At 27.9% G+C, this 22,889-nt stretch overlaps 1 protein-coding gene across 12 annotated transcripts in view; it reads right to left on the reverse strand.

Moving 5' to 3' along the window:
• LOC136976074 (MAP/microtubule affinity-regulating kinase 3) overlaps nucleotides 1-22,889 on the reverse strand; it is a 132,418-nt gene that overhangs the window by 55,923 nt on the left and 53,606 nt on the right. For all 12 annotated transcript variants that reach the window (XM_067271271.1, XM_067271279.1, XM_067271276.1 and 9 more), the window contains exons 3-11: nucleotides 22,720-22,869; nucleotides 22,562-22,615; nucleotides 15,532-15,580; nucleotides 15,368-15,433; nucleotides 11,740-11,810; nucleotides 10,952-11,008; nucleotides 10,730-10,865; nucleotides 6,694-6,794; nucleotides 5,361-5,480 (exon numbers count right to left, since the gene is read on the reverse strand). In XM_067271271.1, the coding sequence (XP_067127372.1) occupies nucleotides 5,361-5,480; nucleotides 6,694-6,794; nucleotides 10,730-10,865; nucleotides 10,952-11,008; nucleotides 11,740-11,810; nucleotides 15,368-15,433; nucleotides 15,532-15,580; nucleotides 22,562-22,615; nucleotides 22,720-22,869 (804 nt within the window). The remainder of the gene's footprint in view (nucleotides 1-5,360; nucleotides 5,481-6,693; nucleotides 6,795-10,729; nucleotides 10,866-10,951; nucleotides 11,009-11,739; nucleotides 11,811-15,367; nucleotides 15,434-15,531; nucleotides 15,581-22,561; nucleotides 22,616-22,719; nucleotides 22,870-22,889) is intronic.

The raw sequence follows: 22,889 nt of genomic DNA on the forward strand, positions 1-22,889 counted from the left end.
TGAAAACATTTATTAAGGTCAATACAGTATTTTAAAGGATTGATTGTTTATTTTTATCTCATTTGTTTTATTAATTTTTATATTCAAGAATAACACTTCTTCATTGCTTTTCTCTTCAGTAAATCACTAAAAATAAACTTAAATATACAACTATTATTTAAAGTCATTAAAAGTAAACAGCTAAACAATTAGGTTACCAATCTAAAAACAAAATTTCAGCAAAACTGAAGTTTCATTTATCAAGTCTAAGAAAATGAAAAACCTTGACTATTGCTCAGTTGTATAGAAACATACTAAAACATATAACATTAATACTGATTTTGTTTAATAGTGCATCTATGTATATAATGTTTTCTAACAAACATAAGAAATAAATTTCTTACATTACAGTTTGATCTTATCTGAAAAATCATAATTATCAAAAAACAGAAATCCTAGATATATAAATCATTTCATTGTTTATTACTAACCATTAAAAACTTTAAGTTTATTGATAAATATGTATGAAATATTGATTTGTTGGATTAAAAGGCAGTTGTACAAGGGTTTTCCAATAAGAATGAAAGAACTTTAAATTGAAATAAAATGAAAACTACAAAAGAAAATATAGTGCTAATTTTAATTTTATACTATATTTAGTGAAATTACACATGAAAAAACAGTATCATTTAAATGGTACCCATGATTGCAGTTGACAGAGTGAACACATTTAACTCAGTTTTTAATGATTCAGGCATATAAATCAGGCTATATCTTGCCAAGGTTATCAACAGTTTATGGCATATCAAGTAATTTAACATGACCCCATAAAAAATAATTCAATGGAGTTAAGTTGAAAGATGGTAGTGGCCAGTTAACAGATGCAAAAATAATTCTCAAAATAATCCTGAGATAACTTCATCTTGGTGTATGTGTATCAATAATTGATCCAGTTTCTTCAAGTTGTTTTTTAATTAAAAACAAGAGTATCAAGAGTTTTGTTGACTGTAAATTGAATGAAGGACACAAAACATTGACCAAATTGAACAAAAATTTTGTTAATAAGTTTTAATAGTTTCAACACTTTCAGGAACTATAGATCTTTTCATGATGATTTGCCAAAAATCACAAAACAGGTATGTAAATTATCCTGACAATCCAATAAAAACTAAAGTGTCTGTAACAGTTTAAGTTCTGTTGCTCTTAATAAAAAACTTTGTATGTATCCAGTAATTAGAATTAGCTTAAATACTAATATTTTAATGATGATGTATAAAACATCACTATTTAATCCTTAAAAATACTATGTATTGAGATTTTTTGATGTATAAAGTTTATTTGACAGATTTATGTTAAATTTAGTTTGCTGTAAAAATATTTAAAATCCATATTTTTTTTATTTTGCTTTGAATATGGCTCTCCATATCTATTATTATTGGATAATTATTAATGGGCAATAATCTCATTATAAAACTTTTGCCAGAACATGAAAAAACTTCTATTAAACAAATCAGTAGGGGATTTTTTGGTTAATGTGAGCCTAGGTATACAAAATGGCAGCACTTCCGGTAACCTTGATGGCAAGTGTTTTTAAAAAAGGAATGTAGATGGTGCTGATAGTAATGATGCCTTCATGTGCAAATGTGAGTTAAATGTGTTTAAACGTGGTTTAAATGTGCCTTTGTAGTGTGTAAATGTGTTAAATGTGTTTAAAAGTGTGTAAATGGGTGTTAAACGTGTTAAATTTGTCATAACCAAGGATATATAATAGTGATTTCTGACCCGAAAGACTACGTGAACGACACATGGAAGGCTAGGTGGCCGTGGATCGCAGGTGCCACCCTCTGTGGAGACGCTGCCTATTGTAGATGAAAAGGCGAGAGATGTGAATCGTAAGACTGCAGTTCTTAAGAGGAGTAAAATTTATGTACAATACAGGCAAATTTTGTTCGAACCACTGATGTATAGAATCTCATAATTCACTTCGTCCATGCATCGATTGAATTTATAGGTAATATGATGACTTTTTTATTTTTCGTTACTGGTCCAAGAGTAGGAAAAGTAACCAAAAGCAAAGGAAAAAGTAAGTAGCAAATTTACGTTTTAAAAATGTTTTAGTTTTAATAAAGTTTAAATATAGGCGCGTTTAGGTTATTGTCAATGGTCGCCATCTTGTTTGCACATTTTCGTGTGCAAACAAGATGGCAACCAGAAGCGCCACCATTTTGTATACCTAGGCTCATATTAACCGATTTTTTTTACTTCAGTCTATTCAGTTGACAAAATGTTAAAATAAAATCAAGTAACATATATTATGTAAATTTGGCAAATAATTTTAATTTTACTATGCTTTTAGAAACATAATACAAACTCCACATTTAAATTAAAATTTAATAGTAAGGAAGACTAAATATGATAAAAGTTTATATCTAATGCCAATTAGGATTTTGAAATCCTAATTGGCATTAGATATAAACTTTTATCTAAATTCAACCCATCAATCTAAATTTTGAAATCACTGAAGTCTTCAAATGTGCAGATTAACTAGTTTTTAGTCTTTTTATACTTTTTATTTTAGTTCAATTTATTATCATTCATTTAACATATCTGTTTAACTAAATGGCTATTTCTTAAACCAATAGAATATTTTTAGTCAGTACTAGGGTTTCTCAAACGGAATCCTGTAATCCCAGTTGTTTTTTTAACCTGGGAAATTCTTCTCATCCCGGGAAATCCCACAAATTTCTTAAAACTTCACTTTTTTCTTATTTTATGTTAAGGTTGTGGAAATTTTGCCAATAGAAAGTATAATTAACTCATAAACTGTCAGAATACATTTGTATCTATTCATTTTAAACATACTTATTAGTTTTTTAAATTTTTGCATTTTATGGCATGTCACAAATGGTCAATAATCAATACATAGCCTATTTGTGGCAGGACTCTGAAAATTCTTTACTTGTCAGAACCTGTAATATCTGGAATAATTGTGCTTATGCTACTTTAATTTTTAATCACACCCAATGGCTTCAATAACTGCATTATGCCAGGTTGTGCAAATTGGGCAAGGATACAAATGAGTATGAAGTCTGCAAGTATGAAGTTTTTCTTCATAAACCTAATTATTAAAGCCAAACGAATTGTTGAATTATTGTGCTATAAGCTTGATGTTTCTATTAAAGTAGCTAAGGTAGATAAATCAAGAATATTAGAGAGCAAAAGAAGTACTACACTAGAAATATTCCAGGCTACAGGTAAAAAACATCATCTGTCTTCTCTTAAATGCATTAAAGACAATTCCACCCCCCCCCCGAATTGAATCAAAAAGGGCATTCTTGGTAGCAGGCTTTTCATTAGTTAAATAAGAACCAGAACAAGTGATTGGAGTATTGACCATCTTTGCTTTTTAAAATCTTATAATACAAAATATTATTGTACATTTTAAAAATGAAAATTACTTTTTAAGTTAGAAGTTTGATCTAAGTTCATTTATTTTTAAATTTTCAACTCAATTCAAAACAATTTTTTGTTGTTGTTGTATGCAGTTTCCAGCAAACTTTAATAAATTTTTTATATTTGTGAAAATTTCTATGTAATTCAGAGGTAATTTTTAATATATATCTTACACAGCATTATTAATATGATATTGGAGGTTGCAGAATATATTAAATTATTTTAAAAAATGAAAAATAATTATATCATTTGATTTCAAGATATTTTGTATATCTTAAAAAATAATTAATTTTATCCCGGGATCCCAGAAAACAGTTTACTTTTATCCTGGAATCCTGGGACAAGCAAAAGACTGGGAAATGCGAAACCTTAGTCAGTACTTTTCTTCAAAATTATTATTTTCATTAAAAAAAAAAAAAAAAAAATGCAATATTTTAAATTTAGCAAAAAAATTCACATAAATACAAAAAATAAACACAAAAAAATGAATACAAAACAAAGAATGTAAAGTTTACATTATTTTCCATAAAAATTAAACAAGAGAAAGTTGTGACATAATTACAAGAGATTTCAGTAATACTGTGTGGATAAGTCTCAGCAGGAACAACCTTTATTGATTAAAGGTGGAAAAAGTGCATTTGAATTTTCTTGAAAAAGTTTGAGAAGTGCACTTTCTCCCTTTGCTGAATAAACAAGGCTCATCCACACAAATAGTTTTATTGAAATCTCTAAAAACTGTCATAACGTGTGTCTATAAGATATATTTTAGTTGTCTCAGTATATTTATAATAAAAATTAATGAATATGTTTATTAGCTTTTATTACACATTTATATTATGCTATTTTTTCTTTTTTACTCTCCATTCATAAGGGTACTAAGAGAGCCTTTTATCCCAAGTCTATCCCAGATTTAGCCAGATGCACAATGGGGTAGCCAGATGATAGATGGAGCTTCATATATCCAAAAGACATCATCCCTGAAAAATCTAAGGGGTTTGATTCAGAATTGACATAGATCCTCAAGCAACAGTGGTACTTATACTGCCATCAATTTTACATCATCAATCTATGTTCAGGGACTGAATTTATATATATAGTTTTTGAAAGAAATGATTCAATTTACTATTATATTAGTCTTCAAAATAAACCCTTTCTGATCTAGGCAAATTTTTGCATGTTCTAGAATTTACATATGCCCTCAGAAATATATCTTTTTGAATTCTGTTTAGTTACCTCTGAACAACTTCTTGGTTTTCTGAAATTAACTAAAATTATCCCTTTTTCAAAGCAAATTTTTATTTAAGAAACAGGAGTCCCCAACAGTCTGGCAAGCCCAGCCAACCACTTTCTTCCCCAAATTAAAATTTTCTTTGAAGAAAGACAATTTTAGTCAATTTCAGATAACCAAGAAGGTGCACAGGGATAACTAAACAGCATTCCAAAAAAGTCCTTTTATGAGATCATATAAAAATTACCAGACTGTGCAAAAATTTGTATAGGTCAGAAAGGGATGAATTTTGAAGAGATACTAAATTAAATCATTTCTGCCAATTTTTTTTTTTTATAAATTTAGTCTCCGAACTTAGATACACCATATATTATGCTTAGAAATAACATATTCTAAATAATGCTATGTATCAATTTGATGCAAATGACATTACTGTATCTAATTTAAACACAAACTGCTAGCTTCAGATAAATTGTAAAAGCAATGTAAATTTTTATATATGTTAATTTTTAAAATATTTGAATAATAAAGCATATAGAAATAATGTAGCACAATAGTTTATCATCATCAGTTTTGTTACTTACATATATTATATTTTGGCCATAATTTAAGCTGGTGTTTTGCTAGTAATCACATAAATAATTCAGATATTTTTCAAAACCAATTTCAAAATTAAAATGTTTATTAACAATTCACTCACCTCAAGTGATGCTCTTTTTGCTGGATTCAATACTAAAAATTTCTTTAATAAATTTTCACAGTCAGTAGACATGTAAAAAGGTATTCTGTATTTCCCTCGTAAAACACGTTCTCTTAATTCCTAAATTAAGAAAAGTAATTATGAAATTTACTTCCATAAAATTCATTAAACATAGATGCTTTTTAAAAGTTATTATTGTCACTGTTCATGATTTCATGATTTAGGAAGAAAATATAACATCTAAAGAAAAAAAATTTTTTGTGCTGACATCAAACACAAGATTGGAAGGTATATGTTTTGAAAGTTAAATTCACATTTGTGTTTAGAATTTTATCTTAACTCTGTTTCTTCATATTTAGGAGAAAGTTTACATAAAAACCAAAATTTCTTTCAATAACTGTATACTTTTTGTATTTTTACATCAAGTATGTCATATTTAAATACAAATATGTCTTCATGAACATTAGCAGAATGTGTTGTGTTAGTAACAGTGTTGTTAGTTATTCAAGATTGCAGACAACATTCTCAGTGAAGCTGTTGTGCAGCGCTTTATTATTTTTCGTGTGAATCAAAATGTCAAATTGGCTGAAATTTTGTGAAAAGACAGTCCAGTTTAGAGAACAAACTCTAAAGAAAACACAAGTGTGTGAATGCTTTAAAGCTTTAAAAAATAGTGCAAATTTGTCTGAAACAATGTGGGAAGGTGATATCAACTGCCACAATGGTGACTGACAATGTCAATAGCCAATGTGTAGAGAACCTCATATTGAGTGATAAGCAAGTAACTATTCTTACAAACATTCGTAAGTATTGAAAATGTTGAAAAAACTATACTTTTGTAAAGTCTGAATTATAAAGTTAAGTTGACTTCAAACTACTTAACAAAAGGGGATTCCAAAGAACTCATTCACAAGTTTTAAGTTTATCTCTGATCAGAATTGCTAAACCATTAAAAAAAAAAAAAAAAAAGACTTCTGGAATACAGTCAACTGTGAAGAGACATGTTTACATGCCTCATCACAGGTATATTACGGGGTGAGATATGGATACAAAACCTATCACACCAAAATAAGAGAAATTCAGCATGGAATGAGAGCATAAATTCCTTCCACTAAAAGAGTTCAGAGGATTTCTGTTGATAGGCAAAGTCATGGCATCTGTGTTATGAGTTCATGAAGGAGTTATCCAAGCTGACTTTTTACCAAAAGAAACAATTTTAAATGTATTTAAAAAAAATGTATTTTAAAAATTATTTTATGATTTTTTATAACAATTTCTTAATTCATAATTAATAATTAGGATAAAAGTTGAAACAAACATCAAAATTACTCACTTTTAAATTTGCACCATCAAATGGAAGAGAACCACTGACTAAAGTATATAATATTACACCTAAACTCCAAACATCTACTTCAGGACCATCATACTTTTTACCTAAATAATGAATATAAAATATTTGAAAAAACTCAATGTTAATAATATTAATTGTATAATTACACCATACGTTAGAAAAACACAGCATAACTTAATATAAACTGAAAGAATATTTTATCTATAATTATGTAATCAATTTTAAAGAATCAGACTTTTTGTGCACTGATTTAAAAAAAAATAAACCATATAAATCAATTTGAGAATTATATGAATTATATATTATATAATTCATATAATTCTCAAATTGATTTATATGGCATAATTAAAAAGTTTATTTTTTTAAAATCAGTGCACAAAAAGTAGTTATGTTAAGTAATTTAATATATTATTAATACTTTTTTTTATTATAACTTTTTCATGAAATTAAAATGCTTAATTAGCATACATATATCAGGTGATCATAATTAAAGTTCTCCTATTTAATGCTGTCTAGAAAAATATTCGGAAGTCCAAATGCAAACAAATCTGGTATGGTGATATTACGAGACATGTAAAAATAAGTTAGTACCAAAGCTCACCATTATGGCACTTTTGGCACTGCAAGCAACAAAAAAGCAGTTTCCTCTGTATAAGCACAGATGTTGCAACAAAGTTCTAGTTATAAAAGTAGTCAAAAGTGTTGAATTAATGCCATTCTTATCAGCTACAGTGCCATCAACTTTCCAGAATATACATTTCTTGTAAAGCTGTTTTAGGAAAACAACGGCAATGAAGCAGTTGAACTTTGGAAATTTCACCATCATAAGAATTTATGCAGAGGATAATTGATCTAAGCTCTCAGGAGAATGGCCACTGGATTCAAGCAAATTGGATATCTGGAAGGTCAACCCAGCAAAAACACAAATCAGTGACTTCAAAAGTCAATGATGTTATCACAGCTGTTGTTGAACAGTTAATGAATAATTTTGTAGACTCTTCTAGTCCATTTTCAGTGTCAAGTTGGATGTATCCTATGGCACAATGTGAAAGGTATTGAAAAAGAACAGGTACTTTATGATATAAGATCAGCCACAACCAGCAGTTGCTTGATACTGACAGGAAAACCCATTTGATCTTTGCACTGACCTTTCTTTCCAGAATGGAAAGGAAGTGCAAAGAATGGAAGTAAATAGGAATAATTTAATTAATTATGTTCACCTGATATATTGATAACTGTATCTTAAAACATTAAGCTCAGAATATTTGATAAGAATATTCTAGCTTAGTTTATTGACTAAAAATCTTACTTTAATCTTTTGTTAAAAATATTAATGCATTATTCCAAACCTTAATTTTAAACAGATTAAACCAACCACTGGTTGTAATCATTCCATTCATTAATATGTTTGGTTATACTGACTTTTCTATTTATCATTGTTTAATTCATTAGAAAAATTCTGCTATCATTTATAAAACAGTGAAATCATGCCAATTATATTTGATTTATTTCATATAATTATTAATTTTTAATCCACTTAATTGTATATATATGCATGTGTTTATTTTAAATAGAAGTCAGGGAGATTAAGAAAGTATAACATCTGATTAATGTATAGTGTGATATGTCTGCAGTTCAACAAGTATTAGACATCTCTAATTGACTAGAACTAATTTTTCCCTTTCTAAATAGATACATGGATGTATTCCAGAAATAAAAATTCAAGTTAGCCTTGCTATTCTCCAGTGTTGTTGATATTAGTTGAGTCTACTACAGAAGAAATGTCTATTTTTATTGTGTGTTAATAATTGTTGTTATTATTTAGTATTGAAAAACCAACACACCTTATTACAGAGAAAGTTCATTTATTTGGCTAAACAAATGTTTTCAACCACTCGATGGGTCATCATCAGGTTAAAGACATTCGAAACTACAATGCTTCAAACACCAGGTTCAAATTTAAATATAATAAATTAAAACTTATGTAATATATTGAAATCAAATTAAGTAAACCAAATATAATGAAAATATTACAAAAAAATAGAATAAATAGACTAAAATAAAATAAATAGAAAGAGCAAGAAAAAACTGAGGGAAACAGCAATATCACAAAGTTCATGTATAATAAACGTCTATCCCCTGTTATGAAGGAAATTGCAAACTACAAAAACAATACTATTCTATACAAAAGAGCTCCCACCATCTATACATTACTCAGAAATGACAAAGATAGGATCGAAGGGAGTGAATGGCCAGGAGTTTATGCAATACTATACAAGAATGACCAATTAAGGATAGACAAAAAATATATAGGCGTCACGACTAGAAACCTGAACAAAAGGATCAGGGAACATAAGTACGATGTAGCAAAAAGTCGATATACAACAGCATTAGCAAAAATAGCACAGACAGACAGATCCGTGGTTGAATGGGCAGAAGCCAGGATCATTGCACCCGTACACTCACCAATGCTTGCATCAACAGTGGAGAAATGTGAAATATACAAGTCTAGCCCGACAGAAAAATGTTTAAACTGTAAGGATGCAACCATTTTACCTTCTGCCTGGAAGTATATAAGCTATTGGAGCTGGAATTACCGCGGCTGCTGGCACCAGACTTGCCCTCCAATTTCCTCATTTTCCGAAAACCAACAAAATAGAGACGAGGTCTTATTCCATTATTCCATGCCCCATTATTCAGGCGGTACGCCTGCTTTGAGCACTCTAATTATTTCAAAGTAAAAGCTCGTACTTGGATCTCAGATTCAGACCTGCGGTCCACCGCCCGGTGATTACTGTAGAGACTGGACATTTGGCCGGATTCCTTTGATGCTCTTTGCCGAGTGTCTTGGGTGTCTGGCACGTTTACTTTGAAAAAATTAGAGTTACTTGGAAGTATATAATAAAACAGAATGCATAGGGTGGTACATTCAATAGGCTCAATAGAAAATAGCCTGCGATACTATCAGTGTTAATGTTATTTAAATGTTTAATTATCGTATTTTTGTATTTTTTTTTATTTTATTCTATTTTTTGTAATATTTTTGTTATATTTGGTTTACTTAATTCAATTTCAATATATTACATAAGTTCTAATTTATTATATTTAAATTTGAACCTGGTGTTCGAAGCATTGTAGATTTGAATGTCTTTAACCTGATGATGACCCATCGAGTGGTTGAAAACATTTGTTTAGCCAAATAAATGAACTTTCTCAATAAGAAGGTGTGTTGGTTTTACATTATTTTAGAATCTGAGTGTAAGTAGGAGTATTATTTAATATAAAAACTTCTGACTATACTAACTAATTATAAACTAGTAACAGATAAAAATGAAAATAGCTTAATTATTTTAAAACACAACTACATATTGAAATTTTTAATCAATTTTAAAAATTTATAAAAAAAAACCTTTTCTAGAAAAAATTGAAAATTATCATGTAACCAATAAAAACTTCAAATAAATGCTTCAAAAACAAGTTAACTTATTTATATTCACATTTGCCAACTAATGTTAGTCGAATAATTTTTTTAAGGATTTTCACAATGCACTTAAACATTTGCAAACCATTATATGCATTAGAATAGTTTTCAAATGTTCACTATGAAATATATCTGCAAAAAATTTTAAATTATAAATCTAACTAGCAGAAAAAAACTGAAAGACAGAATTTAATAAAATGAATTGAAGTAAAGTTTTACTTCCATTCATTTTAATAAAAATTCTTGGTATTTCTTATAAAAAAAACTATACAGGTATTAATTTATATATTAAGCTACTTTTTATTTCAAGATTTTCATGTAAATGTTTGATAAAAAAAAGTTTTTAAATTACAAGAATAAATAACATTTAATAATAATAGATTTTTATTGTTATATCAAATAGTTATAAAAATATTTGTAAAACTGATACATTTGGGACATTTATCACAGTAAATCTAAATATCTTTACTTTTAATTTAAAAATTTTTCTATTAAACTTTTATTCTACAACTTTATTTAATAAAAATTTTATAATACCTTGAAATAATTCAGGAGCAGCATATGGTGGACTTCCACAAAATGTATCAAGTTTTTGACCTGGTACAAATTCATTACTAAAACCAAAATCTGCAATTTTGATATTCATTTCTCCATCAAGTAATAAATTCTCAGCCTAAAAAATAACATTATAATTAGTTCCAAAAACTTCTTAAATTAAATATATTTTTCAGTTAGTAAAACCTTACTGAAATGACTTACTTTTAAGTCTCTATGTATAATTCTCTTTTGATGACAGTACTGTACAGCTGATACTATCTGTATATAAAATAAGTGTCATAAAGAAAGTTTTGCAAATCATTAAATTATTAACATTAACATCACTTTGAACATTTGAAAATGCAGTTTACAAAATGAAGTCTTATAAAGTATTGCATAAATATTTGATGAAATATCCTTTTTCCAAAATGAATTATGATGTAATAAATTGATATTTTCATATTGCTAAAGAAATTTTTCTTCAAAATTCTAGAATTAGTTTATTATTAAAAAAAACTCTTCCCCCACATCTGGAAATTCATTATTCAATTAGTTTGGTGATAATACATTTGAGAAGCTCTGATTATATATCAGGGTTCTCAAATGCAGCCACCAGGTCAATTTTAGACCATTCTCCTACAATCTAAAATTTCCTATGTATGTATTAGCAATATGTATGAATTCAATGTTGAAAATCAAACTTTTAATTATTCATAGCAAAACTCTTAGTTCAATCCTAAATATCTAATACTTCAATGAACTATATCAAACCATGTAAATTGTAATATTAAAAAAATGAAAATTTCTACTGTAAATATTTCTAGCTTAAACAACATTGATAAAGTCAATACTATACAAATTATGAAGCAAATTTACTCCATAATCTGTGTAGAAATAAAAACCTGTCCAAAAGTATTTGTTAATTCTAGAATTTGGAAAAAAATATTAAGAAAGTTCATTGTGCATAATAAATATTTAATACATTGAAACAGTCTACATTTCATAAATACCTGTCTAAACTTTGCTCTGGCTTCCTTTTCTTTCATACGTCCATGTGCAACCAAATAATCAAACACTTCACCTAAAAACAACAAAGAAAAATATCACGTTCAATAAAACTGAATCCAAACAATGAATATTTTAAAATATACTTCAGAATTAAATCTGGATGTATTTTTACCAAATTAAAATTTGACACATTCAGTATTTAGTTAAATAGAGCTATAAAAATTTTCACAATTCCATAATTCTTTTGGTCTCTTAATAAAATCTTGGCATTATTTTTAGCACATGATTCTGAAGTGCATCTTATCCACTTTTGCTTACTTTCCAGTAATCAATGAAGTCTTTCAAAGCTATAAATTTCTCAACTCTAACACAGGTTTGTAAACCAAGTAGAATGCTATAAACATGCTTTTAAGCAATAAACACATTTTATGATGATAGTTCTTCACACTAGTAATCAGATAGCACAGATGGTACAAAAATTTTAAAAAGATGATACAATGCAGTTTGGAATGATGCACTTCATTTTATATGTAACATATACAAAATTGTTTTTTTTTTAATTTAACTTATCAAATTGTATTTAAAAAGTTATCAAATTGATTTTTTCAAAGGCAGTCCTATTCAAAATTTTTTTTTACTGAAATAAAAATAAAATTCATCTTTAAAACATTTTATAAGATATAATATAATTCATTCTATTTACAATACCTAAAGAGACTAGTTCGAATTAGAACAATATACTAGTTTAATAAATATGAAAATGAATTATCTATTTCATTTTCCAATAAAATGATATAAAGAACAATAAAATTTGAATAAAAAATTATGGAATGTTATTACATGATATTGATATAAATAAAATTCATTCTTGTATTATTTCCTGTAGATTATTTGAAGTTATTATTTTAGATGATAAAAACACAGCACTAGTTATTAATGGAAACTGCTTGTTCATCTTAATCACATATAGTGATAACAACTTGTTGATGAACTATAAGCATACCTCAGATTACATCTCATAATAAAACAAACTACAGATATGACTGTCATATAAATCTACCCTACCACAATCCGACTTAGCTATCCCCACCAATATGGCACTTCATCAATTCTGTACTTTGCCACCTGTCCAGTTTTTGCATTGTATCCCCAGGTGTCTGGACAAAGAGCAAAAATGTCTAGGTTTTAAGAAAATTTGGCAAATCATCAATAATTAATTATTTTTTAAATGGCCTATGTACTTCTGCACTATGGTATTCGCCAGTTATTGCTTTACCTGGCACATATATATAAACATCCCAAGCCCAATGTGTGTAGGACATGAGCATAAGAGTCATCACCGTGAGTAACTGTAAATGATTATATCAAGATTTGAATGTCTGGAAGCAAAGAATTGCTCAGAGGTCCAGGTGGCATAACTGGCAGTGCACAACATGGTAAGAAGAGGTTGAGGGTTCAAATCCCACTTCGGGGCTGATTCTTTTCTTCCAGATTGTTCTAAATTATTTAATAAACAATTAATTATTATAATTATTAATTTCAATAAAAGATGGCACCTAACATCTACCTCTAATACCAAATTACTTCATTTATAATTATTAATAGTAGCAAAAAATAGCTGAATTAATTATGCAATCATTTGGTTTAGTATTGGACTTTGGAATGTTTATATGTTTATATATATATATTTATTTATTTATTCAAGAGTAAATGTCCAAATACAGAACCTTAAGAACAGCCTTTATTTAGGATGCAGTTTTCTTTTTTATTTAACAAAGTCCAATTTAAAATCAGCTGTTCTATCTTTTAATAAATCCTTTAGCAAGTAGAAAATATTTTGTAGGTACTTTGGATCCTATGATAAGTTTAAAATTGAGGGTCACCACTCAAACATGCCTTTGATATCTAGAAGTATTAAAAGAGACATCAATCTCTTCTTTCTTTGCTGTAGACTATCACACAATTTAACAAGAGAATTGTGAAGAAACTAGAATGCAAAATTGTATTGGTCATTGCTCAAAAACTTTTCATGAGTGGAACTTTCTTTAAATAAATAAAAAAAAAATCTAGGGAAATGGCAATTCACAATATAACTACTATTTGATAGAATGCATTATGTATGTACCCTTGGGTATGCATGTACTGTACAAGCCAAATCACATGTATAACTAAATACTACATCATAGAACTTCGTCATCATCATTGCCAATGATTTACTCATGGCACCTGTATGAAAATGTAATAAGGGTCTCTTGTAGTAATAATGTTTACTTCTCTGCATTTAAGATTTTATTATCTGAGATGAATTTCAGTGAAAAACCATCTGAAATAATAAATATTTTGAAATGCTGAATTGTGCTGAATTTGAAATCTGTTTTGTTCTCCTGGCCTGCCAGGGGTTGCTTTGTGTAGCACCTAAGTTGCCATTTCTATTTAGTATTTAATTATTGTTTTTATAAATATTTCTTGCATTTTTTTCTGTATTATATGCATTTTGTTACTACTTAAAGAATTTACAAATATAAAACTTCTTTTCCTTTATCAATAAACATTAATAAAGCACTAGAATGGCTATAGCTTAAAACAGGGATTCTTAACTTTTTTGCTCCATGGACCCCTTCTCTAGAAGTAAAGGTCATGAATCCCCTCTTGGAATAATGTTTTAAATGCATAAAATAAGCCAGTTATACAGAACTATATTTATTAAAATAAAAAAAAAACCATATGATATAGTAATATATGTGCTTCTTTCTTAACACAATAATTAACAATACAATACATTTAAAATATAGGAAAGTTAAAGTTGAATTTTATCCTTCCAAGCTTTTGGATCCTTGGTTAAAACACCTGTCTTAAAAGGACTTATCATACCAGTCCACTACTAATCTCACTAAAATTAGAAACAAATAGACTGATGTGATAAGTTCTTTATAATAATTATTAAAGAATTTAGTTTTTAAAAACTAATTCCAACAGGTATTTTTATGGTCCCTTTTTAATGACATTTCACACTCCAGATTTTTCAGAAATCTAGAGATGATTCATTAGCAAAAATTATGTATTGTGATATATATAACTACTTGATTAAATTACTGAAATTGGCATTGCAGAGTCACTAAAAACATATAATAGCTTACATGCTTACAATCATTTTGTCAGTGAAAAAATTAGAGATATTTTCATCTGGAGAAGTAGATACATTTTATGGAGAAATAGAGCCTGGCCAACTATTAATCATAAAACAATAAGTGATATACCAGTGTTGGTTCACCTGTTAAAATAATTGCAAAATTCTTGCTGGACACTGTTTGTACATGGCTGGTAAATCAGTTTTTGAACATAAATGGAACATACATTTCACAAGTAAGAAAGCTTTCATATGAAAACACACAGTAAGTTATTTTTACAGAATTGAAGAGAATCCACAACACCACAGCAAATAACTGTGCTTAGTAATGCTAGTAAACTATCATTTTACTGGAAGTATTTTTGAGTCTGCTCAAGATAAACTTGTGCAATGGCAACTTCCATCAATACCATCTATATGATTACTGTTATAATCCAGTAAAAAATAATCATTATTTAAATAAATGATAACAACTATTAAATGAAGAAAAAAAAACTACAAACCTCCACTTGCATATTCCATTACAAGATACAATGTTTTTTCAGTTTCAATAACTTGATACAGTTTCACTGAAAGAAATAAAATAAAATTACAGACATTGTAAGGTTTTATCTAAATATCTTTTCAATTCAGTATCATAAACTAAATTTAAAAAAAACTAACTCACCTATATTTGGGTGATCAAGCATTTTCATTATCCTTACTTCTCTGAACAACTAAAATATTGAACATTATTAGTGATTATTACATACATATATATATATAAGCTATTTAAATAATTAACTTTATAAACAAACAAAAAAATTTAATAACAATATTGAAACATTCACAAAATTTTACAAATAATGAGACAAAATAGAAGAAAATTAAGAGTTGTTGTATTGACTAATATGATTACTAATTTTAATATCTAATTTTTTCAATAATTTAATATCTTATAGTTAAAACATAAGATTAAATTTAATTGAGTGAGTGGCAGAACTAGAACTAAAACACAGTTTGAAATTATCATGATCTTCAAAAAATATGTAAATGCTTAAAATTTATTCTTGTTTATGAAAATTATTATTATTGGAATATTGTCATTTTTTATCTTTATTAAGAGATTGAAAATGAAAATTAATCATTACCATGAGTGTGTTTTTATCAAAAAAAGACTGCTTTAACTTCAAGCACACACAATAAAATGATCATTTTTACTATACTTATAAATCATAAAAAAACTACTTGACTGGAGTACTCAGCAAAACATTAAAAAAATAATAGCTTTTGAGTACATGTAGTTTTTTTAGTGTTTTAGATAAATTCTCTAATACAGCAGAGTTTTATGGTTTATACCAGGGGTTTATATGGTTTATACCACCAAACTATGGCCTGCGAGGTCAATTCATCCAGCCTGCTGCCACATCATGCCACAAATGAGCTAAAATATAATTATTTATATGGAAATATCATAGATTGTGGAAAAACTTACTATGTAGAAAAAATTATAGTAGTAAGTAAAAATGCCAAAATTGGTCCAATCTGATTTTTGAATCTGACATTAATATAATTTTTAAGAAAATCAGTGAAATAAAAAATTTGGCAACTTTTTGCAACTTTAGATATCAGTGTTTTTTGTGCAAGTACCTGCAATGAAGTTTCTAAGAAAAGTGATTACAAGCTTGCTCAGAAATCATGTTTATGTATTGGTAAGTATGTTGGTTGTCTTTATTTTTTGTGTATTCAGTGTACTGGATTCACCAAAATGCTTATGCAGCCTGCGCTCGTCATTCTCTCAGTTGTCTGGCCCACTGTGAAAAAGTTTGGTGACCCCAGGTTTATAAACTTAAAAATAAATTCAATAAAATCAATAAGCATATTTATATTTTTACATTCTGCACCATCTTAAAAAAAAGATTTCTAAAAAAATTATTAGAAAAGAAGAAACACATGTGGTCAATTAATGAAAGCAAGCTCAAGTATCTCAGATCTATCAAATTCTGGAAATCTGTTATGTTTAGAGAAGACAAAACAAGTTCCCTTCCTGCTCTGAAAAGCCAAAGACACACAAAATGATGTTTTTCTGCATTCTAGATTGGGTTTATAACCTGAATCTACTCTCTTACCTTAAAGATTTATAATAATAAACAAACAGCACTGTCAGATTTTAATCAAACTATAATGTGGCTAATTAATTATAAATATTATGTAATTTGAAAAACAGGCAGGCAATTAAGCTACCATCTTGTATTAAATTTAATAATTAGAATTTAATTAATTTAAAATATTTTGGAAGAAAAGATTGATCCAGAAAAGAACTCAAACCTGCAACTTCTACTTACCATAAAGATGTGCTGCTAATTCTCTATCTAATCCTTGTTTCCAGATCCCTTAATTTAAAGAGTATTATCATAAATTATTACACATCAGTAAGCAAAGTTGCAGATATGAGCAATTTGTGCCTATCTAGCAAATGTTTTATATGATAAACTGGCATAGATACAATGATGCAAACTATAACTGCATTAAATGCACATGGTGCCATCTATATGCTAACCAAGAGAGCCAGTTTTGTAATAGCTATTTGCCATGGCATCAGTGACATCAAGCTGTTCTCTGGGAGGATAAAGCAACATTAAATATTTTTCTCTTCAAAGAACAATATGTTAATAAAATGCTGTATATATAGCATGACTGAAACTTTCCTTAAATCTTAAATTAATTAATAATATTTTATCAAATATTTTGTATGACGTAACTCAAGCAAGATAATGTTCTCCTTCATTAATACAACAGTTATTAATATTAGTCTAGAAAATAAAATAAGAAAAATGTAAGAGTAATATATTATTCATCAGACCTCAAAATTTTAACCCCAATGAATTTCTACTAAAAAAAAAATATTAAAATTTATATTTTTGAATGAGAGTCTACATATATGGAATATCTGTAATAAATCTTTATAGTTTTCATTTAGATGAAAGATTATTCTCCTTGTCTTATCATCATATGGCAACTATTAACTTACTATAATAATGTCAACTATATAGAAACTATGCAGAAGAGAATAAAAACATCAAATATCTACTTTTAGCCTGTTTCCCCAAAAATAAGACAGTGTCTTATATTAATTTTTGCTCCCAAAGATGCACTAGGTCTTATTTTCAGGGGATGTCTTATTTTTCCATGAAGAAGAATTCACATTTATTGTTGAACAAAAAAAAATAAACATTTATTATATATTGTATAGTAGTTGTCATCACAAATCAGCATAACCAGACAAACTGAATTCTGTAATGATCTCCCACAGCAGTTCCTGGACTTGTACAGCAGGGACAGTATTGCAGCTTCCGGCCACCAGAGAAAGCTCATCACAGCAGGGACAGCGTACAGTATGGCAACAAGCGACAGGCCTCTTGATGCCTTGCCTGCACATTTACAAGTGATGCTGTGAAAGGAAACATCGGGGTTAGTGGTAGGTGACGGTCTTCATGTCCTGCATTCAGCTGCTCTGCAATGGACAGGGAAGGTAGGGGACAACAGCAGTGGGCTGAAAAGAATCACAGCTGCATGCTCTGGTGTTCTGTTCGGTGAGCATGCTTCCAAACAAAAACTTTTCTAGGTCTTACTTTTGGGGGAGGCTTTATATTTAGCAATTCAGCAAAACCTCTACTAGGTCTTATTTTCAGGGGATAGCTTATTTTCAGGGAAACATGGTAAATGTATAATACTTCTAATAATTATAGCAGATCTTTAAACCTAAACATAGTTAGATATACTGTTTAATACATTATTAGTGATAGCAAAAGAGCTATTGGACATTGAAGTCTTCCTATTGTGTTCTGAGAGATTCATTGGATGTGACTATTATTTTCCAATGTTTTTCTTAAAATCAAAGGTCTAAACAAAACATCTACTATAAGTTGTATTATTTCATTTTTTTCTAAAGAGGTTATGGTTTACCTTTTTTATCTATAAACTGATAAAATTTCCATATCTAAATGTTAAAAGAACCAACAAAAACATTCTAGTTACACAATAAATTCTCAAAATATTGTTTACTTCACCATAATTTAATATGTAAAAATGATTAAAGTATCAAGTATCATGCAAACTAGTTCAAAAAATGTTTTTTAAATAATAATTAATTCCAAACACATCTTAAGGATATATAAAAATGTAGAGACACATTAAAATGTTATTTTTCAAAACAAGTAAAACAGTACTTACAATATAAAGTGGTATTAAGTTAAAAATCAAAACTAACACTATATCAATAAATTGTAATTTTATCTTGATTCCTCTATTCATACACAACTGAATCAACATTTATAACTTGAGTAATCACATAAATACAATAATTTTATTTAAATGTGAATTTTAAAATTCAAATAGATAAATACAAAGATTCTGAAAAACTATTTACTTAAAGTTAATAATATTTTGTGTCAAAGAAATAAAAATATGAAATTAATTTTGTATTTTCTGTTCATTAATTTTTTCTTTGCTTAAAATGCAATCTGTTAATTTTATATTTAAATTAATAACCTGTACAGATGTGGCAGTAATTTAATCAATAAAATTGTAGTGTTGTAATACACACATAATTTCTGTAAAATAAACTATTAATATTAAAATAAAATTATAGAACAACAGATATTTTTATAAATATAATTATATATAATATCACCAAACTAAAATTCAAATATACAATACATTTAACATGTCATTCCCATTAACTGCATACCTGATTTTTATAACATCTGTAGCCATAGAATTTTATAAATTTCCAACTTACAACAAACTTGCATTGGATTTTTGGAGTGTCAAAATTTTTTACCAACAGAAAATTTCAACTTATGAAAACTTAACTTTATTAATTATAAAAATTTGTTCCTATCAAATCTAATACAAAACATATTATAGATAACATATTAATATTTAAATTGTTATGATACTATAAGAAAATTAGTTCACATCAAGAACCTGTCCATGAAACATTGAATCTATAAAGAAACAATACAAAGATTGATAACTTTGCATAATCATCATACAGAAAATTGAGACTCCATGAAAGAAAAATACAAAAAGTCTTAATTTACACTAAAAAGCTGGACAACATATATAAAGAAACATCTCACAAAATAGGATATATAATAACCTCACTATTAGGTTATGTGCAGCATACGCTACATACGTTGTGTAGCGTATGCTGCACATAACCTAATAGTGAGGTTATATGAGACTAAGCAAAAATTATCAATTAGATAGAGTTAAATAACCTAAATAAATAGGATTTAACAATTTGGAAAGCTTATCACACCAAGGCTGGCAGAAAGAAGGACCAGATCTTTTACAAAAAAGTTAGTCTGTCGGCCTTGGTATGATAAGTCCTCCAATTGTTAAATAACCTAAATAAATAGGATTTAACTCTTATCTAATTTATAGTCGTGGGCTAAAAGCATTGTTTATTATTAAAAATTATCAAACCAATAAGAGACTGCAAATTAGGCAAAACAATGGAAATGATCAAAATACACAAACAAAAGACTTATGGATTAACATCAGAGACAAGAAACATTTCCTAATACAGGAAGACTATTACACAGAAGAGAATGGCACCATCAGAATTATATTTTCACTTTTCTGATTTTTTTTTATTTACATATTCATTTATTGACAAGACCATATCTTGTTTATAAAACTGTACATATGTTTTTCACATGTGTGCATAAAAAAAACCAGACTTGTAGTCATGGGACTGAGAACTGAGTCAAAATAAAATACAAAATGGCAACACTCTCTACAAACAAGCAGTAGTGCGAGATTTGCGCATGCATTGCTCATTGGAAAGCTGGAAATGCGAATGTTCAGAAATCAAATTTTGACAAACAAATCTTTGAAGAAACCCATTTACCTGTCCCATGTTATTCCTGACATATCTCTAATCACCATGTGCTGACCTTGACCAGTTGACCCTAGATATCTCATTTCAGCATAAGAACATTTTTGAAAGTAGATGTTGCTGGTCATTATAATTTTATATTAAAACTAACTTCTAAAATATAATTTGTTTTCTTTTTACATTTACTTATATATATATATATGATAGGTTAATTTCACTGAAAATGCAACAACCTCATGGTCATGGCTGAGGCCAACGAAGTTTGAATGATCGCGCTCAAAACTAGTGATACCCAAGAAGATTAAAAAATGAGATCATCACAGACCCGCCTTGAGCGTCAAAGTGATCCTGCTTAGCAGTTAGTCTCCAAGACATAGTCTTGTCCCAAATACAGCTTTGCTGTTTTACTTGTTTATTTTATTATTCTATTTTTATTGCTTGGTTAATGCATTAAAAGAATGTTATTCGAGTTACTTAAGTCATTAAGCTGCTTATTATTATAATTTTAAATCATTTAGTGCATTTCACATTTTATATTATGTTATGTACACGTTAAAACACACTTTTAAATATTCATTCATGATGCAATGAATTCATTACTACATTCAAAAATAGAAAACCTAAAGATGGTCTAAATTAGACTGAAAGTGCTTGTGTGTAGTAAAATTATTGCTGGTAATAAGGTGTTTGCTATTTACAGTGGAACCTTGCTTAACGAGCACTTCGCATAACGAGCAAAACAAATGGTAAAAATTTTGCCTTGCTTAACAAACAATGTTTTGCATAACGTGACAAGAGAGGAAATCCAGGATTAGGTGCATGTTCCATCAGTCTGTGTTTAGCACTCATTCTGCTAGTATCTTAATGTCGCTTATGTTCACATATTTTTCCAAACTTGTGTTCATACATATTATGTATAAACATCAACAACTATAGTCTGTTATATAATAAACATGTCAAACGATATGCCAAATTTTTGGGCTATGTAAAGGCTATAATTCAATAGTAGAAATTAATTAATTTGACTAGAGGTAGGCAGTTATACTGCCATCTCATAATAAATTTAATGACCAATTCCAAACTAAATTTTAGAAATATCTAAATTAAAAATTATTTAGATTTTTTTTAAAAATTATTTATAATTATTAAATTTATTACCTCTAATCAAATTAACTAATTTCTAATATTTAATTATAACCTTTACATAGCCCAAGAATTTGGCATATCATTTGGCATATTTATCAGACATATTATCTGTAATTTTTTTTTGTTTTCTGCAAATCAAATTCGCATTTCAGGTTGGTTTATTCCGCGCTAGAAGAAAAGATGATGATGATGATTCACACTCTTTAACAATGTATATTGTATAATTTTCTTTGAATAAACATTATACATAAAATGTTTGGGTATTTTTTTTTTTTTTTTGCACGAAACACATTATCGTATTTTACATTATTTTATATGGGAAAAATTGTTTCGCATTATGAGTAAGATACTGGAACGAATTAGTCACGTTAAGCGAGGTTTCACTGTACTTGCTTAAATTATTGTTTACAAATGTAATTCTTTGAATTACAATGTAAAAATCAATAAAAGAACACACTTAATAGCTAGTACTATCAATGTATAAAATAATACAAAATTAAAACTAAGACTGACTATTAAAGATTTGTGTATACTATGAAAAATGAGTTTTTCATATAAGTAAAACTATAAGTAAGTAATCAGATTACATTACTAAATAAAACATTCACTAATTTTTAAATAAAAATATTTTTAAAATTTTCATTCTTATTTTTAATATACTTACTTTTTGAAGACTTGATGGATTTAGTTGAGTTTTATCAATTATCTTAATTGCAACCTATAAAATTTTTTCTTAAATTATTTTCTGCATAATTGTTATAAAAATCTATAACTTTTATTATAGTCAGCACTTTATTCATATTTAAATTAAGTAATAAATACCTCTTTGCCTGTAGGAAGATGTTTCGCTAACTTAACTTTGGCAAAATTTCCTTTGCCAATAGTTTTTAATAAACGATATCTTCCTATGTGAGGTTCCTCTGAGGTTCGACTACGAGCAGATATACGAGGTGCCGGAATACTCTCTTCCCCCTTACAAAAAACATTTGTAT

Source organism: Centruroides vittatus, unplaced genomic scaffold, assembly GCF_030686945.1.
Source record: "Centruroides vittatus isolate TY-2023 unplaced genomic scaffold, ASM3068694v2 contig_393, whole genome shotgun sequence".
Classification (NCBI taxonomy): domain Eukaryota; kingdom Metazoa; phylum Arthropoda; class Arachnida; order Scorpiones; family Buthidae; genus Centruroides; species Centruroides vittatus.